This window comes from Eumetopias jubatus, unplaced genomic scaffold (genome assembly GCF_037043125.1).
Source record: "Eumetopias jubatus isolate StellerSeaLion01/CBP00866 unplaced genomic scaffold, mEumJub1_p1.0 scaffold_11, whole genome shotgun sequence".
Classification (NCBI taxonomy): Eukaryota; Metazoa; Chordata; class Mammalia; order Carnivora; family Otariidae; genus Eumetopias; species Eumetopias jubatus.
Genome location: NW_028274817.1, coordinates 69,321,278 through 69,337,398, shown reverse-complemented (window position 1 = coordinate 69,337,398; position 16,121 = coordinate 69,321,278). Strand labels below are relative to the sequence as shown.

The 16,121-nt window shown below is 40.3% G+C and overlaps 1 protein-coding gene across 2 annotated transcripts in view; it reads left to right on the top strand.

The window, feature by feature from the left end:
- OGT (O-linked N-acetylglucosamine (GlcNAc) transferase) overlaps positions 1-16,121 on the top strand; it is a 34,471-nt gene that overhangs the window by 727 nt on the left and 17,623 nt on the right. The window contains exons 2-6 of one of the 2 annotated variants that reach the window (XM_028095490.2): positions 2,389-2,539; positions 3,403-3,646; positions 10,357-10,425; positions 13,744-13,860; positions 15,978-16,057. In XM_028095490.2, coding sequence (XP_027951291.1) covers positions 2,389-2,539; positions 3,403-3,646; positions 10,357-10,425; positions 13,744-13,860; positions 15,978-16,057 — 661 coding nt within the window. Of the gene's footprint in view, positions 1-2,358; positions 2,540-3,402; positions 3,647-10,356; positions 10,426-13,743; positions 13,861-15,977; positions 16,058-16,121 lie in introns of both variants that reach the window. The other variant, XM_028095489.2, reaches the window with a different exon arrangement.

Genomic DNA, 16,121 nt, shown 5'->3' with positions numbered 1-16,121 from the left:
TCATGTCCTCACTTTGCATCACCCGAGGACGAGCAAAAAAGCTCCTTGGTGTGCTGTAAGTAATCTTGAGAAGAGGGGCTACTGAGCAGCACCCCGCTGGGCAGCGCCTTTCTGGTGTTGTTTCGGTCGAGCGGCCCCGGTTGAAGATTGGAAATTTCCAGGGGTTCCTTTTGCCATCGCCCAATTCCACCCGCTGCCCCCAGCCTGGATTTCCCATCCCGTCTTCCCTCCCCTCCCGCGGGGAACCACACCCTTTCCTTCGCGAGGTTGCCAGCCCTGCGGTCCACTTCCTATCCTTGGGGAGAAACCACCCTGGTGCTGGTGCTTTGGCGTTGACCACCCTGCCCGCCGAGTTCCTGCTTTGTGTTACTTTCTCCCTGTATTCCTCCGCCGCTGCCTCTGGGTCTTCCATCCCCATTCTTTAGCTTAGTGTCTCTTTATTCATAGGGTGTGTATTTTTTTAAGTTTTCATCCTTGCTTGAAGAGTTTGTAAAGCAACTGGAGTGTAGCTGCACAAGTGCAAGGCGGTTGCCCTTTTAGACAATTCAGTCGAGAGCATTCAGTACTAAAAATACGAGAACCAAATTATAGGAGTGTCCTTCAGCTGCCTTTCCATATTGAGGCTATTTGGGGCGGAAGGGGGGGGGAACTGGGCTGCGGTTCTAAGGTTTCCCACGAGGTTATTTTGTTGTTGTTTCTCAGTTGAGATGTTTCAAGGCTTTTATTATTTTCGGACATTGTGCAGGAATTAATAGGCGAATCTTCCGTTGCATCTTAATCCGTGAGATTGTGGGTAGTGGGATTTAATAATTAGTGTTCCCCTTCCTTCCACAGATTCTTAAAGATGTAAGATTCTGTACTAGCTTGCCCTTTTCTGTGTGTTATTTTGTTTGAGGAAGTTGTCATTTCAAGTATTAATATTAGCAGCTAAGGGGCTTTGAAAAGTTGATAGTGTCTTAAAATGAGGAGCTAGGAAATTACAGAGATTTGTCTAAAATGTAATTAATTCACCAGTTTCTCCTTGAGATACCACCTCACCCAGATTTGGATGCAAGTCTCTGCGCTTCTGTAGTGGTCAGCTTTACGTTCTGTCAGGAAATTTACTTTGCTTTCCTGAGTATACAGATCACTTCCCAGCTACGTAACGGTTGGGGAGCAGGGCTCAAATTGGAGCTTGTCACTGTGACCTTGGTAGAATTTAAATAATTTGTACATGGTTTCCCATTCCAACCTCCTAACGCAAGTGCTATGATCAAATTCCTAGTAATGTATCATTGTTTAAGTAAGTGTTTACAGTTGAGACTTAGTCTGTGGTTGTTTTTCTCCCCCTCTCCGGGGCTTTAGCTATACTGTGTATCTTTATGTATCTGAATTAAGTCACACGGAGCAAAGTGCTTTCACTTGTTATTCATTCTGTCCCACTTTATCGAATGGTCTTATATTTGAGCATTTCCCCATTCCTCCTCAAAATCATTGCAGTTGTAGGTAACTGCTTGGTTTATATAGGGTTGTTTGCAATGTCTTAATCCTTTAGTCAGTGTCAGAGCTCTTGGAAAATGCTAGTCTTGAACCAGCGTGGGTGGGATTTAGCTAATTTGGTCTCCATTGTGAACTTGGGATAATAGAGGAGCAATATAATCTTGGGTCTTTACTTAGAACGTTTGATGACCCCTTTAAATATTTTGGCTCCTGAGAGACTAATTCATCTTGTTTATCAGCTGTTTTAAAAATAGCACCTTGACTTAGTGTTTTCCCCTTCCTGTGCTGGTTTCTAGTGTATCCCTTAACGAAAAACTAAGTTGAGAAATCTGCAAACACAACATTGTCATTTCAAGAGTTAAAAACACACCCCGTGCTCCCACTCCCATGAAGAGAGAGATTGTTACCAATATCCACCCCCCCAATCCAACCTGAAACATGGGACAGAGTATTACTTTCCAGTAGGTTATTCTGATGTTTAAATCTTTGTGACCTTGCAAATCACGTTGTATGTTTTGTTTCTGTATGTTAACTAAAGTATAGGGAATAATGTTTGGTGACTCTTTAGATGCTACCTCTGATTTATGATTTAAAAGTACAAAGTATTTTTGTTCACAAAATGTAATCTTATTTGGAAGTAAATGTTTCTATCTGGTCTAGGAAAGAAAAGTTAATGGTGAATTCTAAAAATGCCAATTCTGCACCTGATGTTAACTTGGAGGTATAAATAACGTGCAGAACACTCACTCTAGTGCTTTACATAGTTTCAAGCGTTTTCATCTTTGAGTTTAATATACCATATTTTTACATTTTTTTGTTTGCATTTCTAACTTTTTGTTTTCCCCCCTCCTTCCCTCAAATGTTTTGATGATTCTCCAGAACCAACGAAACGTATGCTTTCCTTCCAAGGGTTAGCTGAGTTGGCACATCGAGAATATCAGGCAGGAGATTTTGAGGCAGCTGAGAGACACTGCATGCAGCTCTGGAGACAAGAGCCAGACAATACTGGTGTGCTTTTATTACTTTCATCTATACACTTCCAGTGTCGAAGGCTGGACAGGTAGGAGATGTGGGGGTACCTGCTGGTGATTGCTGCCTCTGGGTGCTGAGCTTAAAAAAATGATACTTAAATATTTGAATTTGAAATTTTTCCAGTACTGGGTTTCAACTAAGCCACCAACGCACATCTGCTCTTTTGCCCACTTGGGACATGCCCAGCTGCCAGTTTTTCTCCTTTCTTTTGTGGTGGTGTTTGTATTATCAGTATGACTAGGGACCTTTTCTAGATTTTTCCACCTACATCTGCCTTCTTAACTCTTCAGGTATACTAAGAATAATTTATTCCGTCTGAGCATCCTGTCTCACCTTTGTAAGATGTGTCAGTTTGAGGAATGGAAATGCTCAGAAATGATGGTGTATATTGCTGTGGTAGGAGGTGCATATGTGGTTCAAGTTGCAAATGGACAAATCCTTCTGATATGCTACTGTTAGCTAATCAGTTGAATTAATCAAAAGGGAAGAATCTGTGTTCTTATCCTCTTAATAAATTGCCATTCTGGCTTATTTAGACATTTAAAGATGAGTGTCATTACCCTTTATCAACAAATGGAAAGTGAGGGTCATGCACATAGCATTTTCATTCTTGATCTTAGTGTTCATATCTTACAATGTGGCAGTTTGGTAAGAAGACTTTAGCAAGAATTTTAGCTCATAAGAAAAAAGCATTCCAATTTGAAATCTGGGATACCGCTACTTTTGGAAAAGTTTGATTTCCAAAATTTTTCCTACCATACAGTGGTTAAAAGATAATGTCCTGTAGTTAGCAATAATAGCGCAGGAACTTCAGAAACTGAGTTGCGTATGGGCCATACCTTCTCTCTGTAACATGCGTACCCATGTATCAACACTTTCCGCTTTTTCCAGATCTGCTCACTTTAGCACTCTGGCAATTAAACAGAACCCCCTTCTGGCAGAAGCCTATTCGAATTTGGGGAATGTGTACAAGGAAAGAGGGCAGTTGCAGGAAGCAATTGAGCATTACCGGCATGCATTGCGTCTCAAACCAGATTTCATCGATGGTTATATTAACCTGGCAGCCGCATTGGTAGCAGCAGGTGACATGGAAGGGGCAGTTCAAGCTTACGTCTCTGCTCTTCAGTACAATCCTGTGAGTAACATTTTAATGGTTATTATTTCCCTTTACAAAAGCCCAGAAAGAAACAGCCTGTTACTTCAGGCATTAAATAGGTTTTTGCATGGAATAAAGTTAAGAATTTAGAAATGTTTGTTGACTTAAAATGGTGAAAGTGCTTGGACCAGGTCTGCATTATGTTTTAAAAAATCCGTTTTATCTAGCAAGGAACATTTAAAAAGCACAAAAATTATCCTTATAGCAAGAAGTTCTACATCTATTTTTATAATGCCTGTAAAAGTGCAGAACATATGACATTGTTTCTTTGGGTTGTTTGGATTAAATTTGGATATGTTCTGATAGGTATTTGTAACAGTTAATTGATTTTCAAGGAGTAGTGGATAAAGGGCCTTAATCTGTAATAGGAAATAGTTATAACAAGATGCCACTATGTGGATCAGTGACATGAAAACTAGGCTGTGAAATTTGTTCCTCAGTAGCTTATTCTTTTTTCGTTCGACATAATTAAAACTGGTAGAATTGAGGCGATAGTATCCAAACCAGGTTTTTGATTAGTTTTTCAATTTTTTGGTCTGAATTGCAGATGTTTTCTGGTGAACAAGTGAGGCCTAGCTGGCAGACGTCAAGGTCACACTGTGGTAGGGTCTCTGAAAGATTCATAAAAGAAGTAAGACTGGCCCTCAGAACTTTTGATGTAGTTAGGGAAAGAAGATGGATATAAACTTAAGAGGTAATGATAGAAGGAGTGTAGGTCTCCAGAAAAAATGAAGAATACATAACCAAGCTCAGTGGTCAACATTTAGTTTTGAAACAAGTCTGGAAGTGGTTAATAAGTAATTATGTTAGCTACCATTTATTGAAAATCCACTATGTGCTCAGGTACTGTGCCAGTTGTTTCAGATGTTGGTCTTAATGCTTACGATGATCCTTTGAAGTAGATGGTATTATTGCCAGTTTTACCAATTAAAAAAAAAGTCAGGGGTCATGTAACTTTCTTGGGATCACACAGGCAGTAATAGAGAAGTAAGATATTAAAACCTGAGCCTGAATATAACTTTTTTCTCTTGGTAACTGTTTTCTTTTTTTAATGCAAATATAATTAACATACAGTGTTGTATTGGTTTCAGGTGTACAATATAGTGACTCAGCAATTCTATACAGTACTCAGTGCTCATCAGGATAAGTGTATCTTAATCCCCTTCACCTGGTCCACCCACCCACCTCCCCCCTGGCAACCACCGCTTTGTTCTCTGTATTTTTTAAGAGTTTGGTTTTTTTCGTCTCTTTTCCTTTGTTCCTTTCTCTTGAGCTTGAATATCTTGAAAGCAGACACAGAACAGAGAAGAAATAAAAGATTAAAAAAGGCACCATCCCTCAAGGCAGCTCTTGAGTACAGTTTGAAAACCATTGATCGTATCCTACTATCCCTTAATCAGGTTTGGAAGCTGCAGCTTAATTTAGCTAGTTTATGCAAAAGATCTGAAATCACTTTTTATCATGACATCTGTTAATGATTATTTTTCCAGTTAATTTTAAGAGTTTATTATTATTATTTGTTCATTGCTTTTTGTATGGATACAGTGAAAAGGTCTCCCAGCTACTCTTCTTGGAGGTAGCCGATGAGACTAATTTCTTATATGCATTGAGTATCTCTGAAAGGATACATAATATGTAGATTTGAGTGGCTTTTTGCGATTTTTATTGCAGTATTATCTAGCTAGTTACCACCAAAAATTATGGGGGGAACCTTGTACTGCCTGCCACTGGGGCTTGGACCCTGTTCTAAGAGCCAGGGCTCAGAGTTCACTTGTGCACCTAGTTGTCAGAGGAAGTCCTTACCCTTTATTAATCAGGGTTGGTTCCACCCTTCTCTTGATTCAGTATAAACTCACTTGTGCCCTCTTATATAGCTATGGCTCCACAACTTGAACTCTGATCCCCTTGGCTTAGGTCTTCGATTGTTTACATGTGTAGCAGGGCAGTCACTGCTGCTGACCTTATACCAGACTGTAGGAGTAGAAAAACTCAAGGAGAAGGGAAAACTGAAGTGGGAGACAGAATCATGTTTTTCAGTATCTAACCTGTTAACAGAAAGCTTGTCATTGTACCCTACCAAAGAAGTAAAAATGGTCCTAAAATACATTGTGGGGCTACCCCCTTAAAGACATTGAACCAGCTATGCATTCCCATGTGGTTCTGTTTCTACTAGTGGAAGGTGCTGTTTTATTTCTGTGTCTTCACCAGTAAAAGTGTAGAAAGGACTGTGCAAACTGCTTTGATTTCACCTTAAATATACTATACCAGTAATGTTTTAACTTATTTCAGGATATCTAGTCTTAACTAGATTTCACTTACTGTCAAATGCCTTTGTCAGTTCAGTACTCACAGTCTTCTTTTTTTAAAATATATTTTTTTAAGATTTTATTTATTTATTCGTGAGAGATGGAGGGAGAGAGAGAGAGAAGCAGAGGGAGAAGCAGGCTCCCAAGGAGCAGGGAGCCCGATGCGGGACTCGATCCCAGGACCCTGGGATCATGACCTGAGCCGAAGGCAGATGCTTAACTATCTGAGCCACCCAGGCGCCCCAGTACTACTACTCACAGAGTCTTGAGTCTGTTCCTAAGTTGTGCTCTTGTTAGCAGTGCACTGTTGTCCTGAATCATAGATGTAGTTGGCCTTCTATGAAAAATAGTTAAAATCAGGTTATTTTGGTTTTGCAGCAGTGAAAAGGCAAAAATGTTATGGTAGTATTCTTGGTTATCTGTTTTCAGCAGTGTTTATCCTTTCCAGTTAATGACAAGTTATTCTGTGACTCGATTATAGAAATTTTTTTTTTTAAAGATTTTATTTATCTATTTGAGAGAGAGAGAACGAGAGATAGAGAGCATGAGAGGGAAGAGGGTCAGAGGGAGAAGCAGACTCCCTGCTGAGCAGGGAGCCCGATGTGGGACTCGATCCCGGGACTCCAGGATCATGACCTGAGCCGAAGGCAGTCGCTTAACCAACTGAGCCACCCAGGCGCCCTCGATTATAGAAATTTTAAGACCTAGAGCTGTTTCATATTTTTATGTTCTGAACTGTCTTCTGTAATGTTGGATGATTTAATAATTTCACTGAAATTTTAATCCGTTGTATTTGAAGGTGCTATTGCAGCTGGTAATCTACATGATGGTTCACTAGAGTTGTCTCATACCCAGCAGTCCCTTTTATGAATTATGTATAAAATTGTCCTTTGTAAAATGGCTGTAACCCCTAGTTGCTCCAAGGAGCTCTGTTGGTTGAAACGTTGCTATGGCTTTGATTGTGGATGCATAATGCTGAGACCTACTGGCATCCTGACCATCACATGTTACAGTCACGTTATTTGTTACTGTTGTGAGCTAAGCTGTGGAAAACCATATATTTCTATTTCTCTCTGCTTTTTATTATGTTTGCTGCGCAAATGTCACATTTAAATATTTGAGTGCTTATTGTGTGTGCAGTGCTTTATTAGGAATTGGGGTGATGTGCTGGGGAGAAAAAGTTGAGGATTATAATATGAGATAGGACCTGACCCGTAAAGAGAAAAAAAGGGCGTAAGTTCCTTGGATGATTATTGTTAGAGAGTATTAATCAGAAGATTTTCTTGAGTGGGTGCTTATAACCTAAGCATTCTGTAGGAAGGTAAATAGCAAGTAGTCTTCCTTGGCTGAAGTGGTGAGTCAAGTAGTAACAAGAAGTGAGTGTAGTAGAGGAGAGTCAGTTTGAAGATTTAGAAAGAATAGAGGCTGAGGAGTTTAAATTTAAATTGAGAGGCAATTGAGAACTACTGTAGGTTTTTATCAACCTGATTTTACTTCATGTGTATGTGTTATATAGATGTGGGTAGGGGTGGGGGCTCTAGGAACAAAGGCAGGAAATAAATGCTGTTTTAGGAGGGGTGGTTATATAGGAAATTCTTACTTATTTTGAAGCAGTCTTCGGTTTTGAACTTTTGGTTCAAAGTGGTATCCTTGAATTTCCTAGAAATCTGCTGTTCGTGCATAAACGTTTGGATTCCCAAATGGGAGAATGGGATTTCGGTATTATATTTAATAGGAAATGTTTTACCTTTTTCTAAAACTGCCTTGTTGATTATCTTCTAGTGATCTTGAAGATAATCTCTTTTTAACTGTGGGCATTGTGTTAACTTGATTTAGTATGCTGTAATGGATCAAGATGATATTACTAAATATAGGTAGGCACTGTCAGCACTTGGATGCCATCTGTCCATGAGTTTATAGAAATTAGAAGGTATAGAAAGTATGCAACAGTTGGCTAAAATACATAGCCCATTAGGGTCACTGTTGAATTATTGCAAGATTTTGATTATTATGGCTCAGAAAAGGCATAGGAATTGGTAAAAGTCCAAAGATAAATAACTGCAATAATCAGGTATAGTAGAAGAGCTTGTATGAACAGATTGGATTGTTCGGTTAATGGTTAGCCAAAACCGAAGGGTAACCCTTAAAGTTGAAAAATTATACAAAGTAGATAGCAAGATTATAGAATCATTACTTCTGAGTATAAATAGGGTTACAAGTGCTTAGACTCATTAGAGGAGGATAAATTTGTAATAAGATTAAAGATACCTACGATTTTTTTTTTTTTTTTTTTTTTTGAGGCTTGGTATTAGCCTTTTGTACTTGAGGTCATGGGAGACAGTCATTCTCTCCCAAAACACCATTCATTGCTCAAAGGACAGGACAGATCAGGTAGATCATGGTACTGAGCCAATATGGTCAACCATAAGGGTATTCTGTGGCAGCCTGTTCTTTGCTGGCTGACTTTTGGTTCACCTGATGGACAATAGTATACAATCACAAAAGCTGTTTATCAGTAAAATTAACCACCTGATTCTGAAAACCATAATACAGTTGTGTGTAGAATAATATATATGATGATACTTTGGCACAATTGGCAAAATTTCCCTTACTGGGACTTAATAAGGCTCTTCTCCCCCGTGGAACAGTTTGGAATGATAAGCTTACTCCCTATTGCCATTGTCTGTGCTTGTTGACTGATAGATTTGAATGACAAAGGCAAACAAGGACAAATAAAAATTTAAGCTCACTGTTCTGACGAGTCTTTCATACTGATGAACGGACTGGTGAGTCAGATGACTAACAACACAATTGCGCTGCTAATAAAAAGCAGAGTCAACTGCTTTTCATTATTCACCCACTCAATTCTAATGGCACTTAATACTAATGAGTAATCTAGTGGCAGGTGCCAGGATTGAAGCTTTGGTTGGATGGTAATCCTTCTGTCTAATACTGAAATGAAGTCAAGGTTTCTAAATATGCCTGACAGCCTAAGGGTAGGTTTGCTGATAGCCAGTCACAGCTAAATACTTTTTTTTCACTATGGAGAATTTTTGGCCCTTGATACTGGAGTGATTCATCATAACCTTTGAACAAAATAGTTGAACAAATATTTGGTGCCTTTTTTTTTTTTTTAAGGCAGCTGACATTTAGAGGAGAAGCTGTAGTAAGGCCCATAGTCTTTTTTTCCCCCATTTTAAAAAATTTAAATTCAATTAACATATAATGTATTATTAGTATCAGAGGTAGAGGTAGAGTTCAGTGATTCATCAGTCTTATATAACACCCACTGCTCATCACATCATGTGCCCTCCTTAATGTCCATCACCCAGTTACTCCATCCTCCCCCCCCGCCCCCCGCCCAGCAACCCTCAGTTTGCTTCCTGTGTTTAAGAGTCTCTTATGGTTTGTGTCCTGCTCTGATTTTGTCTTGCTTTATTTTTCCCTCTCTCCCTGTACAATCCTGTTTTGTTTCTTAAATTCCACATATGAGTGAGAGCATAGGATAATTGTCTTTCTCTGATCTACTTATTTCGCTTAGCATAATACCCTCTGGTTCCAAGGCCCATAGTCTTTTATCTGAAACTGGTGGGATCAAATGCATTTCAAAATTCAGAATTTTTAGGATTTTAGAAAGATGGTAATACCATGTATAAAACTCAGGTGTCTGGAGCAGCACCTTCTAGTAAAACACATATTTCTGTAGCAGAAGGTATGAGTATTCACACTAAGTGGGACCAATAAATTCTGTAAATAGCTTTGTGCCAGTTTTGGTCAGGTTTAATCATCAGATAAGCTTTTGGAACTTTTTGGAATTTGGAATTGAGGATGTGGGATTGTGGTTCTGTATTTTTATTTTTACTTTATTTATTAAAGATTTTATTTATTTATTTGACAGAGACGCAGCGAGAGAGGAAACACAAGCAGGGGGAGTGGGAGAGGGAGAGGCAGACTTCCGCTGAGCAGGGAGCCCGATGCAGGGCTCGATCCCAGGCCCCTGGGATCATGACCTGAGCCGAAGGCAGATGCTGAACGACTGAGCCACCCAGGCGCCCCTTTATTTATTTACTTTTTAAAGATTTTATTTATTTGACAGAGAGCACAAGTAGGCAGAGAGGCAGGCAGAGGGACAGGGAGAAGCAGGCTCCCCGCTGAGCAGGGAGCCTGACGCGGGGCTCTATCCCAGGAGCCTGGGATCATGACCTGAGCCGAAGGCAGCCGCTCAACCAACTGAGCCACCCAGGCGCCCCTGGTTCTGTACTTTAATTTGTCAAGCAGTATCTTTAGTTGGCAGAATAAAAGGACAGCGAGCTAGATGCATAAAAGTAATTTCAAGGTGTTTTTGGTTGACAGTATAATTAAGGAATATCTCTCGGTTTCTAGGATTTGTACTGTGTTCGCAGTGACCTGGGGAACCTGCTCAAAGCCCTGGGTCGCTTGGAAGAAGCCAAGGTAGGTGTTTGATAGAACACATTTAAACATCAGTGTTATGAAAACTTGTACTTTTTGCCAAGTCTTCAACTCTTCATTGAGCTATCTCCAAAAAACAGTCCTATGAAACTGAGGAAAACTGACGGCATGAATCACCTCAGACTAGAGCAGGGCCAGGCTTTGGCATATCTGTTCTAAATCTGGGGGTAAAGCAAGAACCTGAACATTTTGGAGCCTTTCTGCTGAGCTAGATCATCTTTATAACAATGGGCTCCGTCATGATCTTATGTGGGAATAAGTAACATTCCTTTAAATCTGAGGCTTGCCTGCTGGTGACAAGCAGAGCGCCTGTGATTTGGCTCAAGACTCCTATATGATGCAGGTGCCATTGAAAATGCTGCTCTTCTAAGTCCTTTGTGGCTTGTAAGTGGAGAAGAATTTCATCCAAATGTTACCCTGTAATACTGGCATTTAAAATTCTTATTTAACCTTCCTCCCTTCATCTTCCTTACCCTTTTTACAGTGGAAGAAAGGCTGTTAAAATGATTGTAAATTCATAATTGGAACATCCTGCCCCTTGTCCCCACTCCCTCCCCTAAGTTCCTTTTTCCTCTTTTCCAACCCTTAGTTGTCTACCTTCTTTTCTTCCTTACTTCCTTCTTTTATTCCTCCCCGCCCTACCTCCTTTAAAAAAAAAAAAAAAAAAAAAAAGAAGGACAAAGAAGCTGGTTTGTTTGGGAAATGGACTGATCGAAAGAAAACTTGCCAAAGTGGAAAGGTGGCTTTTAGCATTCTGTGTTTCCAAATAATGAATTTGAACACCAGGTTGGGTTATTAAAGCTTTTGGTATAATTGTAAATTAAATTGACAAATGAAATTGTCTTGTTACAAGCCACCTTACGCAACCGCGCTGCAGGGGTGAGGAGTGGGGAGAAACCAGAATGCTTCTGAAACTCCCACCTGTTGCTCTGAGCCCCACGCGCATGCTAATGCGTGGAGTGTATGCGCAGCGTAGCTGTCTGTTTGACTGCTTTATCCAGGGAGGGCGAAGGCTTTTCAGCACCATCTAATGTTAAAAGGCACTAGTTTTAAGTGCGTAGCTCATAAATTCTGCTGACACTTTGGATTAACCTTTATGTAGGTTTCCAGCTAATGAATTGTAATGGATTTCAATCTTAGCTGATAAATCTAATTGGTAATTTATAGAACAAATATTTGATAAGCTCCTATTAATTGTCACCCCACCAAGCGGACAGCTAACATGAATTGCACTTCACTGCAGCTTTAGAGATCGGTTTAGGCTGAGACATTGCGCCTGCCTTAGGTTGCTGACTTCTTTATTTCAGAGCTCTGGAGACACCTAGTTTGAAAAATGTTTATTCTGTTTTTGTGAGAACTTAGTGAACAAGAACATACTCTTGAGTGAAATGCAATGTATTTCTTTTGTAATCAGTGCATTTGAAAATTCAAGCCAGCATATTCCTAGTAGATGGAAGCAAAATTAAGTTGTCTTTGTAGAAAACGAAGAGCCTTTCTTCCAGCAAAAATCCCTGCTGTATGCAATAGCCCTGATTAACCCTCTCCCTTCTGCATGTTTCCCATGTTACAGACTTGAGACTGTCCTCATTCCCATATGTAATAGACATCCAAAGAATTTCAATTGCTTTGTTGAACTTTTACTAATGATCTTGTTTTTATTTTCTCTCTTGTTTTTGGTTTTTCACCATTGATATTGTATTTAGAAGGTTTCAGGTGGGTGAAACCTCCTATTCCATGCGTAAGGTGCCTCGCTGAAGGGAGCTCGAGGCCTGGATCTAGGGCAGACACACACCTCCTCCTCTTCCAGCAAGGAACGCACCGAAAAGTCACATGATGAGAAATATGGTAACGGGTTTGTAACTGCCACAGCAAAACAATTTGCCTCCATGCCTGAATCTTCTGTCTTGTGGCTTCAGAAACAGCTTAAAATAATTTTATTTACGAGCAAGTTATGTAAGAGAATGTTTTATACTATAGCCACAATTCTGTCAAAGATAAGTAAAAGTTAATTGATATTAAAAAATTATTAGAGATAATTTACTAGTAAAAGCTTCTAACTCTTCTTGTTGTTCATTTTTTTCCTTTTTTCTTCTTTGTTTGGATTGCAGCATTCTGCTCTTCTGATGATGCGCTGTGACCCTGCAGTAGCGCAAAGGCTGCGCAGCGTTAATGCGCAATGCGTGCAAATGAGCCCCTGTGAACGGTTGACTAGATGAGTAATCTGATTGACTGGCTCCCTCAGTCCTATTGTGTAGCCTTTTTGGATAAAATTGGGTTTTAACATACCTCGAGTCCAACTAATCTCATTAAACAAATATTCTCTCTGGGCCTGTCTAGTAGATTAATGGATCTGGTTGGCCGTTTGCTGCGTCTGGGGGTGTTCTACGTAGCGCAGCAGTCCGCAGCGATGGCGCAGTGCGATGCTGTTAGGTTGCGCAAGCGATGTTTGCGCTCGCATTACAGGGACCTCAACCTAGGTGCAATCCTGTCATATGAGGTTTCAGCTTCGGTCCCCCCTTGGGAATCAGGGGCGTGGCGAGGACGGATAGCCTGGCTTTCTCATACCCGACACAGCGGGAGGGCGTTCTCCTCCTCAGTAGCACAGTTTTGATGTTAGTGAGGAACGGTATTGTTTAGACCAGCGTTTCCCAAAATGTGTTTCATGGTATTCTAAGAAAATGGTCAATGAAAAAGAGTTCCATGGTCAACTAAGGTGAGGGAGGAGCCCCCCCTCTCCGCCCTACCCCGTATAAACTGTTAGAGGCTTAGGCAAGTTCTGTAGCAAAGAAACCTGTTTTCTGTTTTCCTCATTTATTTGATCATGAAATCCTTTTTTTCCCAGTGATCTCTATTAACATTTTGTACAACACGCTTTGGGAAACTGGTGGGGGTGGCGTGGGGTGGGAAAGCTTGGCTTTGAGTGGCACCCTCTAGCTCTGACTTGAAAACATCGCAGCAGCCCTTAGGTGTTCAGATAGAGACGTTCAGCGTGGAGTCTTGAGGCAGCTGACTTCCCAGATAAGTCCCGATGTAAAGGCCTGGTTATCGGCTGGCAGAACTGAACATGGTGGTTTGCACTTGGGTTCCGGTGGCGCAGGCGCAGGAGCAGCCAGCTGTGGCAGCGCATTAGTTTTGGCGCAAGCGAGCCTATGCTGCAGGGTCACTTTTGGCTGGTCAGAGAAGGAATAATGATATCACCTTCTTCCCCCCCCCAATCTTTTTTTTTTTTCCCCTTTACAAATTTTCCCTTTTCCCTTTACCTCCTTCCCCTCCCATCTTCTTTCATTAACCCCTCCTAAGGCATGTTATTTGAAAGCAATTGAGACGCAACCGAACTTTGCAGTAGCTTGGAGTAATCTTGGCTGTGTTTTCAATGCACAAGGAGAGATTTGGCTTGCAATTCATCACTTTGAAAAGGTTAGTCATTAAATTAATAATTGGTACTTGTGACATGCTTATGTGTGCAGGGTGTTTTTACTTAGAACCAAGTAATAGGCCTTTACTTCATCCGTCACTTGATCTCTGTTTATAGCATTTGCTGGATGGCATATGTTAGGGCAGTTTCCAGTTTTGTTGGTTTACTTTAAAAGATTAAGAAACAATCTCTATACCCAACATGGGCCTCGAACTCACTCATGATCCCGAGATCAAGAGTCGCATGTGGCTCCATCGACTGAGCCAGCCAGGTGCCCCCCCCCCCGGGCAGTTTCCAGTTTTACATTGAAAATGTACTTTAATTAAATATCCTTTTTTAAGATGGGCAGCTTTAAAGAGGCAGAGTTTCTTGGTCAAAGGCTGATTCCAGATTGGGGTAGGAAATGTACAGAATTAATCTGGAGTGCCCAGAAAGTAAGGCAGCTTTGATATATATTAATGTCGAAAGGACTCAAAAGGCAACTGGAAGAGGCTCACGCTGGCTAAAGATGGGACTTGAACATTTAGCAGGAATACTAACTGAGATATATTGAAACTTGTCAAATGTGTTTAAATCCGTGAGTTTATAAATATACTAAGAAGATACTCATTTGTTACCTTTGGAAGATAAGGAGTAATTCATTTTGAAAACTGGTTAAAAGTGGGGAGAACAAAGCATTTGTCTTCCTTCTCCTGTATGAACTGGACGTCAGGGTAACCCAGTAGTTGATAGGGGGAAGTTTCTATTTATAGCAGTGTTCCAGCTAGTAAATGAAAAAGGAATGATAGAATCAGAGTATCACCATTAATAGATTTAGGCATTTATCAGTGGCAAAGAAGACACAACCAGACACTATGTACTTTGTGATAGAAGTAAAGAAAAGTGAAGAGAAAGTGTTCTTTATGACTCTTCAGTATGTTCACAATTACTCATTACCTTTTCAGTATTTCAGTTAAAGTTTGCACTTATTACACTAGGCTCTCTTGCTCGGTGGTTCTCTACCTTGATTGCATGGGAGGGGCTTATAAAAGATAGGAATTCCTGGTCCCATCTTCAGAGGGTCTAATTTAACTGGTATGTGAGAGAGCCCAGGCACCCTTTAGGAGGTGAATTCTTAATGTTATGGCCAGGGTTGAGAATCCCTGCTCTGGGTACATCTGGCCATATTTTAAGACAACTTCAGATTTATTTGGATGAAACCATTTAATGGTTAGTATCTATCTCCTTAAGTATCTTACTGAGTGTACAGCTCTAATTACGTATCTTACTAAGGTCTTACTGAGTATGTAGTTCCTATTAATGAGATATATATTTCCTTTTTCAGTTAGAGCTTGCTGCTGCTTCTTGCCATTATGTTTTAGAAGAGTTAGGTTTTTTTTTTTTAAGATTTTATTTAATTTTTTTTGAGGTGGGGAGGGGCAGGTGGGAGAGGGAGAGAATCTTAGGCTCCAAGCCCAGTGCAGAGCCCGACGCAGGGCTCGATCTCACAACCCTGAGATCATGACCTGAGCCAAAATCAAGAGTTGGACACTTAACTGACTAAGCCACCCGGGTGCCCCTTTAAGATTTTATTTTTAAATAATCTCTACACCCAACACCGGGGCTCAAACCCACAGTGCTGAGATCAAGAGATATGTGTTCCACAGACTAAGCCAGCCTGGCATCCCTAGAAGAGTTAGGCTTATTAATCTTGAATAAAATAGGGCCAACCATTAGAAGTTTTTAGCTCAGTAAAATTGGAGCCGACCTAGTTTAAAATTTTTCCCTTCAGGACACATTTTGCTCTCACATAACACAAGTTATTTTGATAACATTGAGGTTTGTGAATAATGAGTGGGTACTAAAATAACAGGGGTTATTAAAGTTTATTTGTTTAGTAATCTTTACACCCAGTATGGAGCTCAACGCAACCCCCTGATCAAGAGTTGCACGCTTCTCCGACTGAGCCAGCCAGGCACCCCTATCTGGTTTTTTTTTTTTTTTTTAAATGAAAGAAGATTTAACTATACTAGAATATGTAAAATTGGAGGCCTAAAATTATCTCAGAATAAAAAATTGTATTTGGCAAATTAATCTGAAATCCTAACTTGGCTCTAAGTAGCTGTCTTGTAATTTTTAGGCTGTCACCCTTGACCCCAATTTTCTGGATGCTTATATCAACTTAGGAAATGTCTTGAAAGAGGCACGGATATTTGACAGGTGAGAGAATGCTCTGTTTGATACATTTTCTTGAGTGTTGCATTGGCACTTGAGACTTTGGACT